At 68.0% G+C, this 14,483-nt stretch overlaps 2 protein-coding genes across 2 annotated transcripts; both read left to right on the top strand.

The window, feature by feature from the left end:
- The first annotated feature begins 617 nt into the window (after positions 1 to 617).
- On the top strand, positions 618 to 4,371 carry LOC133754971 (ly-6/neurotoxin-like protein 1). Its single transcript, XM_062185296.1, has 4 exons — positions 618 to 676; positions 1,298 to 1,453; positions 1,586 to 1,687; positions 1,795 to 4,371. Exons 2-4 carry the CDS (start codon positions 1,402 to 1,404, stop codon positions 1,989 to 1,991), a joined length of 351 nt encoding a protein of 116 aa, XP_062041280.1. The 5' UTR covers positions 618 to 676; positions 1,298 to 1,401; the 3' UTR covers positions 1,992 to 4,371.
- Positions 4,372 to 6,077: 1,706 nt separating this feature from the next.
- SLURP2 (secreted LY6/PLAUR domain containing 2) lies at positions 6,078 to 8,104 on the top strand. Its single transcript, XM_062185297.1, has 3 exons — positions 6,078 to 6,185; positions 7,404 to 7,508; positions 7,770 to 8,104. The coding sequence occupies exons 1-3, from the start codon at positions 6,134 to 6,136 to the stop codon at positions 7,904 to 7,906; spliced, it is 294 nt and encodes a 97-aa protein (XP_062041281.1). The 5' UTR covers positions 6,078 to 6,133; the 3' UTR covers positions 7,907 to 8,104.
- The last annotated feature ends 6,379 nt before the right edge of the window (positions 8,105 to 14,483 follow it).

Here is a 14,483-nt window from a genome sequence, read left to right as displayed (position 1 = left end):
GAGCTTTGGGACTGAAGGGAACGCTTACTCACTCGAGGGAAAAAATACAAAAAGTACAACTTTTGCCTGAAACGAAACTTGTAAAGTCATTTAAAGCTACAGCGGTAACCCCGGCGGACAGCGGAGGAGGCGCCGCGAGCCAGCGGGGACCCGCAGGGCCGCTGTGGGCCGCAGTGCCGGACCGCGCGGTCCAGACCCCGGCCTCTGCGCACGCGCGCCTGAGGATCCGCGCGCCGGGGCGGGGCTGCGTGCGGTGGGCGCCGAGCGCGGGTGGGCAGTCCGGACGCGGGGGCAGAGGCCGCGGCCCCCGCGCGTGGGCGACGCGCCGGCCGGGGGCGGGGCCGGGGCGGGGCCGGGGCGGGGCCTGAGGGGACCCGGACCGCGCTGGCTGCCTGGGAGCGAAGAAGGGGCGGGGCCAGTGCGGGGCCTGCAGCTAGCTCCCGCGCCTCCTGGGCCTGGGGGCGGGAATGGGCGTGTCTGGGGCGGGGCCTGAGGCTCCCTGGGGCGGTGGCTGACGGCCTAGGGGCGTGTACGGGGCGGGGCCTGCGGGGAGCTCGCGCTCCGCCTCCTGGTCGCGGCCCCAAAGCTCACGGAACCGGCACTGCGGCGTGGGCGCTGCGGGAAGCCGGGCCTGACGCGCGTTCCGCCCGAGGCAGGGACCGGCGAGCGGCTGCGCGTGAGTTCCGGGCTCTGCGGGGCTTCAGGCGGCCAAGGTCACGGGCGAGGTCACCGGCGCGGCGCCGGGGTCCGCAGTCTTCAGGGCGGGGCTCCGGGAGGGGGCGGTGGAAGGCGGGTGTTGGGGGTCAGAGCCGACCCTCCCGGGAGGTCACCATTGGGAAGTTCCCCTTCCTCTCTCCCCAGAGCCCCTAGCTCGGATGAATCCTAGGCGCTCCCACAGCGGGGGGCCTGAGACCACCCCTTCCCGCCCGCCCCAGGCAGGGCTCTGCCGGAGCTGCCCAGGCGCCAAGGGGCGCAGCCGTAGAGCACCTGCCCGGCCTGCCGCCCTCTTGGTGGGGTGGAGGGCTCTGTACCTGCACTCCCTGGGTAAGGGCCACATCTCACCGGCGTCCCCTGTGCGCTGCCCACCCCTGGGCGTGTAGCACAGCCCCTGGGCCTCACTCCAGGCTCTGCGGCAAACGCGGTGGCCTGGCCTCTGGTTGGTGCGTCCTGCTGGGTCCCCTCCCCAGGGAACCTTCCCTGCCACCCACGGGCTGGGCTGCCCCTCTGCCCACCAAACCCTCTGCCCCATCTCCCGCGCCCCCACTGACCATGGGTGTGTCTCTGTCTCCTCATCCAGGCCTGCCAGGAGCTCTGGGAGCAGCCGGGCCCTCTCCTGGCTCTGTGCCCTGCCCCAGCCGCAGCCGAGTGGGCACCAGGACCAGCCGCTGTCTACCTCCAGCCATGGCGCCCCTGCTCGCCCTGGTGATGGTGGCCCTGCTGGGCCTCCCTCTGGGTAAGGTGCAGGGGAGTGGAGGGGGGGTGGGGGGAGCCAGGCTCCCCAGCTGCCCCCCTTCTCCCTGCTGCCCCCCTCCCAGCGTGGGGGGGGGTCTGGCTGGATGCTCGGTGACCCCACGCCTGCCCCCAGCCCAGGCCCTGGACTGCCACGTGTGTGCCTACCACGGAGACAACTGCTTCAACCCCATGCGCTGCCCGGCCATGGTCACCTACTGCATGACCACACGCACCTGTGAGTCTGGGAGCCTGGTGGTCCCACGTGGGGTGTGAGGGAGGCCGCGGCCGCCGGCGCCCTCTCGGGGAGCTCCGGCGGGTGATCGCTGCCCCGTCTCCCCCCAGACTACACGCCCACCAAGATGAAAGTGAGCAAGTCCTGCGTGCCCAGCTGCTTCGAGACCGTGTATGACGGCTACTCCAAGCACGCGTCCACCACCTCCTGCTGCCAGTACGACCTCTGCAACCGTGCCGGCCTCGCGGGCCCCGGCGCCCTGGCCCTGCTCCCCGCGCTGCTGGCCAGCCTCTGGGCTCTGCTCTAGGGCCGGGCCGGGCCGGCGGGGCTCTGAGACCCAGGCCCACCCCCGCCCCTGATGCCTCTCCACCGTCCGTCAGCCACACCCAGCACCCAGAACTTTTGCAGGAGGACCCCGCCCTGCCCCGTCCAGCCGCAGGCTACCCGACCAGCGGAGCCCCCCAGAGAGTTCTGGCTTTGGCCAGGCTTGGGGAGGGGGCTTGAGGAACGCTGATGGGAGGGGTGGCCAAACCCCACCTCTGGGCAGCTTGGGAAGGAGGCCCCACCCTACTGCCCATGTCCGGGGGCTGGAGCACGCTGAGGGTGGTCCTGGGAGAGGGCCCTGGGCCCCAGGCTGCCCAGGGCAGGCTGTTGTCACCTTTAGCTGTCCTGGGAGTAGAGCCAGGCCCAGTGTCCCAGCAGTCCTTGGTGGGGGAGGGGTGGCTGCCCTGAGGCCCCAGAAACCATCAGATCCGGCAGGGGTGGGTGGGGGAGTCCTTGTCTCCCCTACCTCCCCCCCAGCTCAGCCAAACCCCTTGAGCTTCCCCTGCCAGAGCCTGGGCTGCTGGGGTGGGGGTGGGGTGTTCTATATTTGGCAGCGCCTGAGTGCCGCCCAGGGCCAGGGCTATTCTGGGCGCACAGGTGGGGGCAGGGCAGGTGGGCCTGGGCCTGGGCTCAGCCTGTGCACCTGGGGCAGACGGGGGCAGAGGTACCCTGGGAGACCCCGGGCAGGCTTGTGGCCAAGTCGGTAAATCCCAGGAGGGTGGGTGTGTGGCAAGCAGGCCGGGATCTGACCCCAGGGTCCTTCCAGCCTCTCCAGCCGCAGACCCCACCCCACCCCAGTCCCGCCCAGCCCCCCTCCCAGTGGCCAGTGGCCCCCTGAGGCCAGACGAGCTGAGATGTCGGTGCCCCTTGCCTGACCAGCACCCCAGCTGCGGTGTCCACTACGAGCCCCCCAGGCTGGCCCAGCCCAGGCCACAGCACAGCCCTGGAGGCCGCCGGGTCCTGTTGGGGGCAGGGCAGGCCCCCTGGAGACCATGGTGAGAACTTGGTCCCATCTGGGAGACAAGGGGTTCCAGGGGAAAGACCTCTTGAGGGGCTCTTGGGGGGCCTGGCCAGAGGGGACACTGGACCTCCCAGAATGAGGACAGCTTCGTGGCAGAGTAGGAGGGGGAGGGGCTGCACACGGGACCCCAGGGACCCCAGTGGCCGGGAGAGCAGCCCTAGGCCGTGTGAGCAGTCCCCTGTGAGCCCCTCCACGGGGGAGGCTGGAAGGAAGGCCTGGTTACTGGATCTCCCGCAGGAACCTCAGGACAGAGGCCAGCGCGGGAGGGAGGCGCACGGGGCCTCCTGACAGCGGAGTGAATCCAAAACATGGCCCTGCCAGGCTGGGAGGGGCACCAGGGCCGCTCACCCACCTGCCTGCTCCGTGGGGTTTCGGGAAGAGCCTGGTCAACCCGTGGACCCAGGGAGGGCTCACGGCAGGGACCCCCCGGGAGCTGGGGGTTGCTGTGACGTGGGGGCAGCTTCTCACTCCTGACCGGTCCAAGCCCCGTGAGATTGCACGGCCCCCGTCCAGGGACCCTGCTGCACCCCCACCGCAACCCCGCACCAGCATCCTAGCGCAGTGCACGCAGGCGGCCACTAGAGGGAGCCTGTGGCCCTGCATGAGCCACAGGAACTGGCACAGTGGTGCAGCGTGGACACCGCCGCAGGGATGTGGGCCCCGGGGGCGTCGGCGCGCTCGGCTGCTCCGTCCCTCCCTGCAGGTGGATCCTGGCACTGATGCGGCCCAGCAAGGTGGGCGTCACTGCCATACTTCGTGTTAGTAGTCACAAGAGCTTGGGCCGAGGGCAGCTCAAAGGCGGAGAGGAGATGGAGAGGTGTGAGACGCTGGGAGGGTGAAGTCGGGTGTGGGGTGCGGCCGTGCAGCGGCAGAGAAGGCAGAGGCACTGGGCGCCACGGGGCAAGGAGCTGGGCAGATCACGGCAAGTCTCTCCAGTGGAAACCAGAGCCCCCGAGGCTGGCGGGGGCACAGGGCTGCCTGCTGCCGGCTCTGCAGAATCCACACTCCAGGCAGCCCCGTGCCTCGGCCACGGAGCATCCTGCGTCCCGCACGAGTGACAGAGCAGCGGCACTGACCTGGAGAGTTGCCAGGCCGGCGCCCGCAGCGCAGAGCCGCGCCAGAGCAGGGGGTGCAGGTGGTCTGCGGGGTGCAGCAGCGCCTGCGCAGGTCCCGCCCCCTGGGGAGCTGGAGGAGGGGTGGGGCTGCACTGCCTGCGCCTTCCTGCCGCCCTGTGGCGTCTGATTTGTTGCGAGGAATGTGTGTTTTATCGGTCATTCTAAAACGTACAAAGAAATAGAGAGGCCCCCTGTGTTTTACACGCACGCCTTTCTAAGCATGTTCTCTGTGTGGTCCTGCAGCGCCGGGCAACCTGGGCTGTCGGCCACAGCCCCGAGCCTCGGCCGTCTCACTGAAGAACTGGGAATCAGTGTGCCTCACTGGGGGGGACGGGGGGAGGGGGCGGGCGTGGGAGGATGGTAGGGTGGATGGATGCATGGATGGATGGGTGATGGATGGTTGGATGGGTGGGGGGAATGGATAGGGAGATTGTGGGTGGATAGAACAGTGAGTGGGTGGGTGGATGCATGGGTGGGTGGATGGGTCAGTGGGTGGATGGAGGGATGCATGGATGAATGGATTGATGGGTGGGTGGGGGATGGGTGGTGGGGGATGGCTAGGAGGCTGCGTGGGGTGGGGTGAGTGGAAGCGCAGGTGGGTGGGCGTCTCTGCCCTCCTCTGCCTCCCCAGCACCTGGGCTCAGCCCTCGCGTCTCCTCTCTGGCTCCCCCAGCTCCATGGGTCCTGCGCTCCCGTCCAACCCAGGTGGTGCAGGGCTCAGCTCTTTTGCCCCCCCCCCCCCAGTCCCATCCAACTTTGGAGCTGGCCCAGGTGTGGGGAGGGGGGCAGGATTTGGGGGCTCAGTGGACATCATGGGAGGGGACAACTCAGCCCCTGGGAAAACTGGAGACAGAGGAAGGAGGACCCCACTCTGCTTCCAGCCAGGCCCTGGCTTCTGACCCCAGCCTGCTCCCTGTCAGGGTCTCCCTCCAGCCCCGTGGACAGAAGGGTGGGTGACAGCCCCCTGGACTGCTGACTGAACAGCCCCATGGGATGCAGGCTAGCGGGGCCAGGTCCCCCAGGGCTGCCCCCCATGACTGCTGGGGGCCCGTGCACCTTGGCGTCTGCTCCAGGTTCTCGCCTCGCACAGAAGTCGAAGGGGCAGCATCACACGTGACCAAGGTTTGTGTCACCGTGAGAGTGACAGGTACACACGTGATGGTGGGCCGCCCCACATGAACTGCCCATCACACAGAGAGGGGAGGACACCTGAACGGCAGGGACAGAGCTCTGCCCCACCCCCCAACACTTTGAGCCTCCTGTGAGGCCACCAGGAGTTCCATGGCACCCCAAACTGGGGCTGGATCCCCGTGCACCCTCAGGGCGGCGCCCCAGGTGTGGCGTGGGAAGGCAGGCAGCCTGACAGACAGGTGGAGAGAGAGCTCTGGGCAGGGCCCCAGCCGCCCAGGCTCCCCCACCTCCTGCACGGCACCCCACACCAGCACTGGGCAGAATAGCCCCTGTTCCCCTGGGTGTCGCTTTGGGGCCCTTGCACCCTCCATGGGTCCATCTTGATGCCCCGGGCCCTCCTGCTGCCCCCTCCTGCCATCGCCTGTCAATCTACAGTTCCGGGCCACTCAGTGACCACCAGGAGGAGCCTGCAGGCCCCGGTGTGGTGCCCACCCTGTGTCCTGGGAGGGTCAGGACATCATGGGGGGGGGGGTACAGGGAACAGCTTCTGGCTTCCACCACCCTCGTGTGTCTCTCTCGAGAGAAGGGGCGAGTTGGCTTCCCTGCCCCCCCAGGGGGCACCTGCATGGAGCCCCCACCTGCGCAGGGCGGTCCTGGGGGCCTCTGTCCCCTGAACTGACCTTTGCCCTGCTTCACACGCGGGGCTGGCGGCTGCAGGGCACCCAGCCGGCAACCTGATACTGCCAGGGCCCAGCCCAGCTCCTGGCCGGGCCGTGGTGACTCAGACCGCGGGTGGGTGGAGGCGGCCCGGGTATAAGGCGCGGTTGGGGCGCCAGGGCCCGTCCTCATCCCGAGAACATGCAGCCTCTCTCTGGGCTCCTGCTGGCCATCATCCTGAGCCTGCAGCCGGGTGAGTCAGGGCCGGCCGCCCCCTCCCGGGTCCGCTGTACTCCTCGCCCCCTCCAGTCCTGGCCTCCAGCGCAGCCCCTCGGCCCCTGCTGCCGCCCTCTGCTGGTGGCCCATAAATGGCTGCCTCCCCCATGGGCCACCCAGGCCTGCCCAGCCCCACAGTGACCCCGTGACTGGACGTGCCCGCCATCCCTGCTTGCCAGCTCAGCCCCGCTGCCGCGTCCCAGGGCCGCCCGCCTCCCTCCTGCCCCGCCTCTGGCCTTAGCCTCAGCCCAGGGACCCCTGCTCTGCTCTGGCCTGCTTTGGGCGACTTCACCCACTCACTGCAGCAGGCGCTGCTCCTCTGGCCCACCCCCAACCTCGGGCCCCCAGGTCCTGAGCCTGCCTAGGGCTCCAGGGGCTGCCCTGCCACAGCTGGCCCTCGGCCTCCCCAGGGCCCACCTGGCAAAGCTTTGGTCTCCCATCAGGGTGGGGGGTGGGGGTGACACCTGTGACCACCCCCCAGTAGGTGGTGCCTGTGTCCCTGGCCCGCCTCAGGAATCTTCTAAGCCCCCCAGGTCCCCATCCTAGTCCCAGGGACACTCCGTGGGCACCCCTGCCCTGGCAGAGGCCTCTCCGCTGACCCCGAGCACTGCCCAGGGCCATCAGGGTGTGGGCTTCATCTTGAAGGCATGAGACCCATGGCCCCTTGGGGACGCTGAGTTTAAGGCCGGTGTTAGCTCAGGGGCCACCACTGGTCAGTCCCCATCTCTGCCCAGCTCAGCCAGGGACCAGCGTTCACAAGAGCCCCGGCCTGAGAGCCCCCGGCCTCATCCGTGACCCAGGGCCCTCCCTCTGCTGAAGTCCCACCTGCTGGGAAGAGCAAGCCCCAGGCCTGGCACCCCGGGCAGGCCCCCTGCGGTCAGGGTGGGTGCCAAAGGAGACTCCACCAATCTGCTGGAACCCAGGCGTCCTCCTCAGAGGAGGTGGCCTTGCGCTGGGGCTGTGGTGCCTGGAGGCAGAAAGTGCGGCATCAGCAAAGCCAGGGAGGGGTGGGAGGCGGTGCCGCCCAATCCTGCCAGGGCCCATGGTGGCCCCAGTGGCCACAGGACGACAGAGCCGGATCCTGGGATCTGGCTTGGTGCAGTGGCCTTCCCCTCCCCCTCTCCTGGCCCCGGAGGACGTGGGCAGGGGCAGCGTAGCATGGCCACCTGCCCTGTCTGTGCCCGTCTGTCCACAGCTTCAGCCCAGGGCATGTGGTGCCACCAGTGCAAGGGCTTCGGCGGGTGCGCCCATGCGGCCGGATGCCCACGGGGCACCACCCACTGCGTCGCCATCGCCACTCGTGAGTGGGGTGGGGGCGGGGCGGCCACGCCATTCTTTCCCAGGTGGGGAAGTCTGGGCTCTGGGTCGGGGCAGAGCACCCAGTGGGTGGGAGAGGAGAGGAGAGCCGGTGGAGCTCACGCCTGCCCCCTAGTGGCCCACATGCCTAATACATCCCGCGGCTGGGGGGAGCTCAGAGGAGCAGGAGGGCTGGGGGTGGGGTGGAGGGCTCAGAGCTTCAAGGAGCCTGGTGGTTTATCTCTTGCCCCCGCCCCTCACCCAGGAGCCCCCATCAGCTTCAAAGACCTTCCACTGGTCACCAAGAAGTGCTACAGTGGCTGCCCGGATGTGCAGAGCCTGGGCTTGGGCCCCCACGTGTCCATCGCCTGCTGCCAGTCCAACCTCTGCAACCAGGACTGACCGCGGCCTCCATGCCAGCGCCAGGAGCACACCCCTGCCCGGCACCTGGCGCCTGGAGACCCTCCTGGCCCGGGGCGGCCCACGCCTCCTCCACCCCGCCCTGCTCGGAGTCCGTGAAGCCGTGGCCAAATCCACGGCCACAGGAGCCTGTGGTTTCACCGCCTGCGGTTCTGACAGCCCGTAATAAAGTGTGTCCCGACCGGCCCTGAGCTGTCTGTCCAGGGAGAGGCGCCATGCTGGGAGCAGGAGTCCCCCCAGCCTCACTCCCAGCTGCTGCCCCACCTCCCCTCTGCCTCCAGCAAGGGGCGTGGGAACCCCAAACACACACTGCCCCAGGGCCAGCTGTGAGGGGGAGCCGCGGCAGGGCCCCCACAAGGAGGACCAAAGCCAGAGCAGGGGTCCAGGCGGCCCTGCAGAACGGGACCTAGATGCCGTACAGGCTGGGAGGGGTGCGGGGAGAACCAGGGGCTGCCGGGGTACGGAGGGCTTGGAGGGGCGGGGCAGGGGGTGGCTGGGCTGGAGGTCAGCTTGGCCGACCTCCCTGGCCTGGGGGTCTCATCCCCGCTGGCCCCTCCCGCCGTGTGCGCGCTGGGCTTGCGTTGCCCATCCCCCCAGGGGGCGGGGCTCTGCCGCTGCTACGGAGCTGCGCTGTGGCCTGGGTGGACACCCCCCCCCCCCGCTAAGCTCACAGGCCCCAGGGCGCCAGGCAGTGCGTTTCCCCCACGAGCGCCTTTAGCCGCCCACTCCCAGCCTGACGCCCGTCTGTTACGGCGGCTGCAGGTGCAAGAGACCCCACGCAACGCCACGCGCCTGGCTTGGGCGACACGAGGAGACTCAGCCTCTCCAGGACGGCGCCCAGCCGAGGCCGCAGCCGAAGCACACCGGGCGGGGGCGGGGGAGCGCGGGGAGGGGGTGGGGTGACGCCTGGGCCTCCCTCACCCTCGCCTTGGTTCCCATGGAGGCGGACGCCTGTCCCAGCAGGGAGCAGCCCTGGAAAGGTACAAGGTAGTGCTGCCACGCCCACGGGAGCCCAGGCTCGCACGAGAGGGCCAGGGAGGGAGAGAGGGAGGCGCCAGGCGGGTCTGCAGGCCAGCGGGGGACGCCAGGGTCCCCAGGGCCGGCCGCCCCAGGGGGAAAATTACTGGAGAAGAGTTGGCTCCCACTGCCGCCCTTCCGACTGGGTCACAGTTGGCTTCTCGGTGGGAAGCCCTCAGAGGCCCACGCGGGGCCCCCAGAGAAAACACGCAGCCCTGGCTGCTCCTCTCCAAACGACCCAGATGAACCGGGCCGGCCGCGTGGGGGCTGCGGGCCGCGCGAGGCTGAGCCCCAGGCAGGGGCGGGGCCCGAGCCGCCCCTAGGAGGCGCACACCCGGCTCTGGGCAGGGCTCTGGCGGGCTGGGGACGTGGACGTGCCGCAGGCAGGTGCGAGGCTGTAGGATTTTAGGGCTGGAAGCGGCGAGGAGCGGCCTTCGTTCCGGACAGGATGGGGGGGGGGGTGCCGGGCGGGGGCGGGGCCGTGCCGATTTCCCCGGGTTCAGGGGTTCGTGCCTCAGCGGCCTAACGGGGAAAATCCAGATGCTGCTTCCTGCTCACCCTGCACCAGTATCTCGGCCCCGTCCCTAAAACGCGCGTGGCTCCCTGAGCTCCGACTCAGTAACGGCCGGAGCGCAAGGGGCAGCAGCGCCAAGCCAGGCGCGCGGCTGCGGGGCCCCGCGGGCGGGGGGCGTCCACGGCGCGCTCCTGGGCCCGGAGCGCGAGCCGGAGCTGGAGCCGGCGTGCCGGCCCGTCTGCTCGGCCCGGAGCGCGAGCCGGAGCTGGGGCCGGCGTGCGGGCCCGTCTGCTCGGCCCGGAGCGCGAGCCGGAGCTGGGGCCGGCGTGCGGGCCCGTCTGCTCGGCCCGGAGCGCGAGCCGGAGCTGGGGCCGGCGTGCGGGCCCGTCTGCTCGGCCCGGAGCGCGAGCCGGAGCTGGGGCCGGCGTGCGGGCCCGTCTCCTAGCGCTGTCGCAGGAGCCGGCCCCGTGGCTGCAGCCCGCACTGCGCGCTTCCTTCCCGCGGGGCGCAGGTGTGCAAAGCCCAGGTCCTGGGGCGGAGGTCCTGGGCCTCCGTGCGGGATGTGGGGAGAGGAGGCGCTTTCTCCTGAAGCCACTTAGCGGCCACCGGGCGCCCCGTCAGCGGGAAGCGCCTCCTGGGCTCTGGGGCGGGGGCTGCCGGGGACCGCGGGACGGGGGCAGAGTTTGCAGGAAGGCAGCAGGGGGCCGAGCTCCGGCCCAGGAGGGTGAAAACGCTGAGACCCGGGATGGTGGCGGCCACGTGACCAGACTGAAAGACGCAGGGGGTGGGGGCGAGCCAGGCACCTCCCCCCCCCAGGCCCGCCGAGCAGGGGTCCAGGCGCGGGGAGGCAGAGTTGTCCGGCTAGAAGGACTGCCCGCTGGCTGAGCCGGACAGGAGCTGGGCCACACTCAGCGGCAGAGGGCCGGCGCCGGGCCCCGGGCGAGGGAGGGCAGACGCCAGGGCTGTGTCCAGAGGCCCGGAGCTCTGCCCGCTGCTGGTGCCCTAGGCGTCCCCAGGCCTAGGGAGGTGAGAGCCTGGCTCGAGGTGGGGGCCCCGAGGCTATGGCCTGGATTTTGAGGCCAGGGTTGGGGGACCTGGGGCGTCGTTTGGTGGCTTCTGGGGAGGCCCTTCGGGGAGCCTTGCTGAGTGACGGTTCCGGGGGCTCCCCAAATTCCCCACGGGCGACGCGACCAACAGAATCATAAATCTGGGGCCCCCGGAGAACCTCCGCTCCCCACCTAAACGTTTTCCGTGGACTTCACGTGCGTGGATGTAACGTTTTTGCACCCAAAAAAACCCCTTATATATTAATTCCATTTCTTGTGAGCTTTTAAAAAAATGCTTATTGATTTATTTTATTTAAAAGGGACAGAGAGAGAGAAAGGGGGAGGGGGGGAGAGAGAAAGAGAGAGAGCGCGCTATCTTTCCTATCCTGCTGAACTTCCCAAAAGCCCCAACAGCCAGGGCTGGGCCAGAGAGACTCGGGGAGCCCTGACCTCAGTCCGCGTCTCCTGGGGGGGGGGGGCAGGGGTCCAGACACTCGGGCCATCCTCCAGCGCTTCCCGGAGCCTTCGCAGGAAGCTGGATCAGAAGCAAAGGAGCCAGGTCTGGACCAACATGGACGCGGGATGCAGGGGCTCCGGCCCCTCCGCGCCCCCTGGCGTTTGCCTGCTTTATCCTCCTGTCGTCTGGGCGTTGGTGATGAGGCTAGGAGCGGAGCGCGCTCAGCGAGGGGGTTCCCAGTGTGACCGAGCGCCCCCCACGCCTGGCGCAGGTGCACACAGGTGCAGACAGGGGCCTTCTGCCCGGCGGCCCAGGGACGCAGCGGGAGCCGGCCCAGTGGCCTCCCCAAGGCAGAGTCTCCAGCCTGGGGCACTGGCTCCCGGGCCGAGGGTCACAGGTGGATCTCCTTGGTACCTCGTTTGTTCTCTGTTCCCACCTCCACTCAGGTTGGTTCCACAGAAAGTCTAAGTCGTGTAATGAAAACAAAAGGGGGGGGCCTCTCTGCAGGATGCCGCTGCTGGGGGCCAGAGAAGACTGGTCAGGGCCAGGGCCTGGGTGGCGAGGCGGGGGGGTGTCTCTACCTGTTGAGGCTGAGCACAGCCCACGCAGGCTCAGAGGGCCGGTGCAGGGGTCCAGGCCGCACAGCGCCAGCGCCCACTGACTGCGTAGAGCTGCTGCCGCGCCCTGACCTCCTCCGCCCGCTGGGAGTGCAGGGCTGTTCCGGAAGCCTCTCCTCTCCCATGGGATCCATCAAGAGGGCGGGGAGGGGGGAGGGCATCCAGCCACAGAACCGTCCCCAAGGCTTGGCTCTGGGGACTGGGCAGGGGCTGTACCTCCCCAGGGGGGAACCTGGTGGGAACACAGAAGTGAAAGCTAACCCCATTTCTTCGAAATGTGGACAAAATCCATGCAATTTTTTTTAATAATATAATTTTCTTTTTTTAAAATTTTATTTATTTATTTATTTGACAGTTAGTGAGAGAGAGAGACAGAGGGAAAGGTCTTCCTTCCGTTGGTTCACCCCCCAAATGGCCACCACGGCCGGCAGCTGTGCTGATCCGAAGCCATGATCCAGGAGCTTCCTCCCAGTCTCCCATGTGGATGCAGGGCCCAAACACTTGGGCCATCCTCTACTGCACTCCCAGGCCACAGCAGAGAGCTGGACTGGAAGAGGAGCAACCTGGACTAGAACCTGGCACCCATATGGGATGCCGGTGCCGCAGGCGGAGGATTAACCAAGTGAGCCACGGCGCCGGCCCCAATAATATAATTTTCATAAACGTTTTTGAAGCCATCATGCATTTATGGCTTTAAAATATTTTTGAAGATTTATTTTATTTATGTGAAAAGCAGACTGATGGGGCGGGGGGAGAGACACAGAGATCTTCCATCCGCTCCCCAAATGGCCGAAACAACCAGGGCTGGGCCAGGCCCAAGCCAGGAGCCTGGAGCTCCGCTGGGGTCTCCCGCGTGGGTGGCAGGGGCCCAAGCCAGGAGGACAGCACCACTGGGGACCAGGGCAGGGGACCAGGGCCATCAGTCCAGCACCCCAGGATCCTGGTTCCGTCAGCGCCTGCAGGAGCTGGACACCAATTCCTGCCCAGACTGGAGCCCAGCCCAGCCCACCGCTCGATCCCCGCCCAGCAGACCCTTCAAGGAGGGCGCAGCAGAGCCCAGGGGACCAGAAGGAGCCAGGCTGATGGTGCTGGCTGAAGCCACGGAGCGGGGGAGATTTGTTGAAACGCAGCGGCCGGCTCTGGTGGAGCAAGCACGGACCGAGGAGGCGGCGGTGGGGACTCCCAACCTCCTCCCCCAGCCACGGGTCTGGAGACTGAGTCCTCCCTGGTTGGGCCATGAGGGCCTCACAGCCGGCGGATCCCTGCGTGCAGCCTGGGCCTGAGCTGGGGCACAGTGGAGCCACTCCAGACGGGGACCCCAGAGACAGCGGGCTTGGGCGGCCACAGGCTGTAGACCAGGGGGCGGGGTGGGGGAGGGGGAGTCCGCCCCAGCCCCTACCAGGCAACTGAAGGCCGCACTCAGAAGTCAAGAAATCTGCAGCAGGCTGGGCGCCAGGCCAGCGCCGTGTGTGGCCCCCGCTGTAGCCCACGCCTGCTGCCTGCTGCCTGCCGCCTGCCTGGCCCGTCCCATCCGACCCCAGCTGCCGGCAGAAACTGCCTCTCCCTGCCCTGCCCTCCCTGCTTCTTGACCCGGATCTGTAGGGAGGGGTGTGGACAAGGACCCCTGGGGACAGAGACCCCCGGCCAGGCCCAGGAGCAGTGGGGGTGCGGGGCCAGGACAGCGTCTGATCCCTAGGTCACGTTCAAGGGTTCGTTGTTTTTTTTTGTTTTTTTGTTTTTTTTTTTTAAGATTTACTTATTTATTTGAAAGACAAAGTTGAGAGAGAGACAGAGAGAAAGTCTACCATCTACTGGTTCACTTCCCAAATGTCTGTAACAGCTGGAGCTGGGCCAGTCTGAAGCCAGGAGCCAGAAGCTTCTTCCAGGCCTCCCACATGGGCACAGGGACCTGAGTACTTGGGCCATCCTCTGCTGTTTTCCCAGGCACATTGGCAGGGAGCTGGATCGGAAGTGGACTGGAACTGGGGCCCACGTGGGATGCCAACCCCACATTAATTGCACATCATGGCGTATGTGCCCAGGGGTGGATTCTTGGGGTCAGCAGCACAACTCAGGGGTGACCCTTGGAGGGCCCCCTGCTCACTGCTGAGGCCACGTGTGGCCGCACCCTGACCCTGACCGTGGCCATGGGCCGGGAGGAAGTGAGGCGGGCAGGGTGGGGCCTCCCGGGCCACATTCCTCCACAGGAAGGGGCTCCCGGGCCTGGGGGCCGGGTGTGTGTTGGGATGGAGCGCCCGGCCGGGGGCCCCGGGCTGAGCTGGGCAGGGCTGTGGCAGAGGAACTGGGTTAGATCCGAGGAGGAGCCCAGGGCGTGTGTGGCCGGGCGTCTAATCCAGTTAGCCGGCACCATGGCCGATTGCAGCCTGGCTGCGTGGTTCCTGCAAGCTCCGACAGGTTCGGAGGTGCTGGCCTCCCCGGCTGACCCCGCCCGAGCCAATCAGCTCTCAGAGTCGCAGGTCCTCTACCCACACCGTGCACCTCTGGAGCTGGGGCAGGGAAGGCATGGCCCCGGAGGCTGTGGGACACAGGCTGGCCACCAGGCCTGCCCAGCGCACAGGGACCTGGGGGCTTCTCCCACCGCTGGGGTGCAGGCTCCCCAGAGACAAAGAATTTCAGCCCTTGGGCAGAAGACAGAGTGGTGGCTGGGGTTCCCAGGGGGTGTGGGACTCAGGACGGTGTGGACCAGGGGCACCCCGGGATGCGGGAAGGGGGGCTGCAGCTGGAGTCCCCCTGAGCCACTGGGCTCTGAGTTCTCTCCTGAGCCGCTTCCCTATCTGAGGGCAGTGCTAGGATGACCCCACAGCCGGGACACTGGGATTAGTGTCCCCATGGCAACCCCAGCCCCCTGTGGCCGGCCAGGGCATCTTCTGTTGAGCCAGCTGCGTCT

The sequence above is a fragment of the Lepus europaeus genome, unplaced genomic scaffold (assembly GCF_033115175.1).
Source record: "Lepus europaeus isolate LE1 unplaced genomic scaffold, mLepTim1.pri SCAFFOLD_351, whole genome shotgun sequence".
NCBI lineage: Eukaryota > Metazoa > Chordata > Mammalia > Lagomorpha > Leporidae > Lepus > Lepus europaeus.
This window is presented reverse-complemented; position numbering and strand designations above follow the sequence as displayed.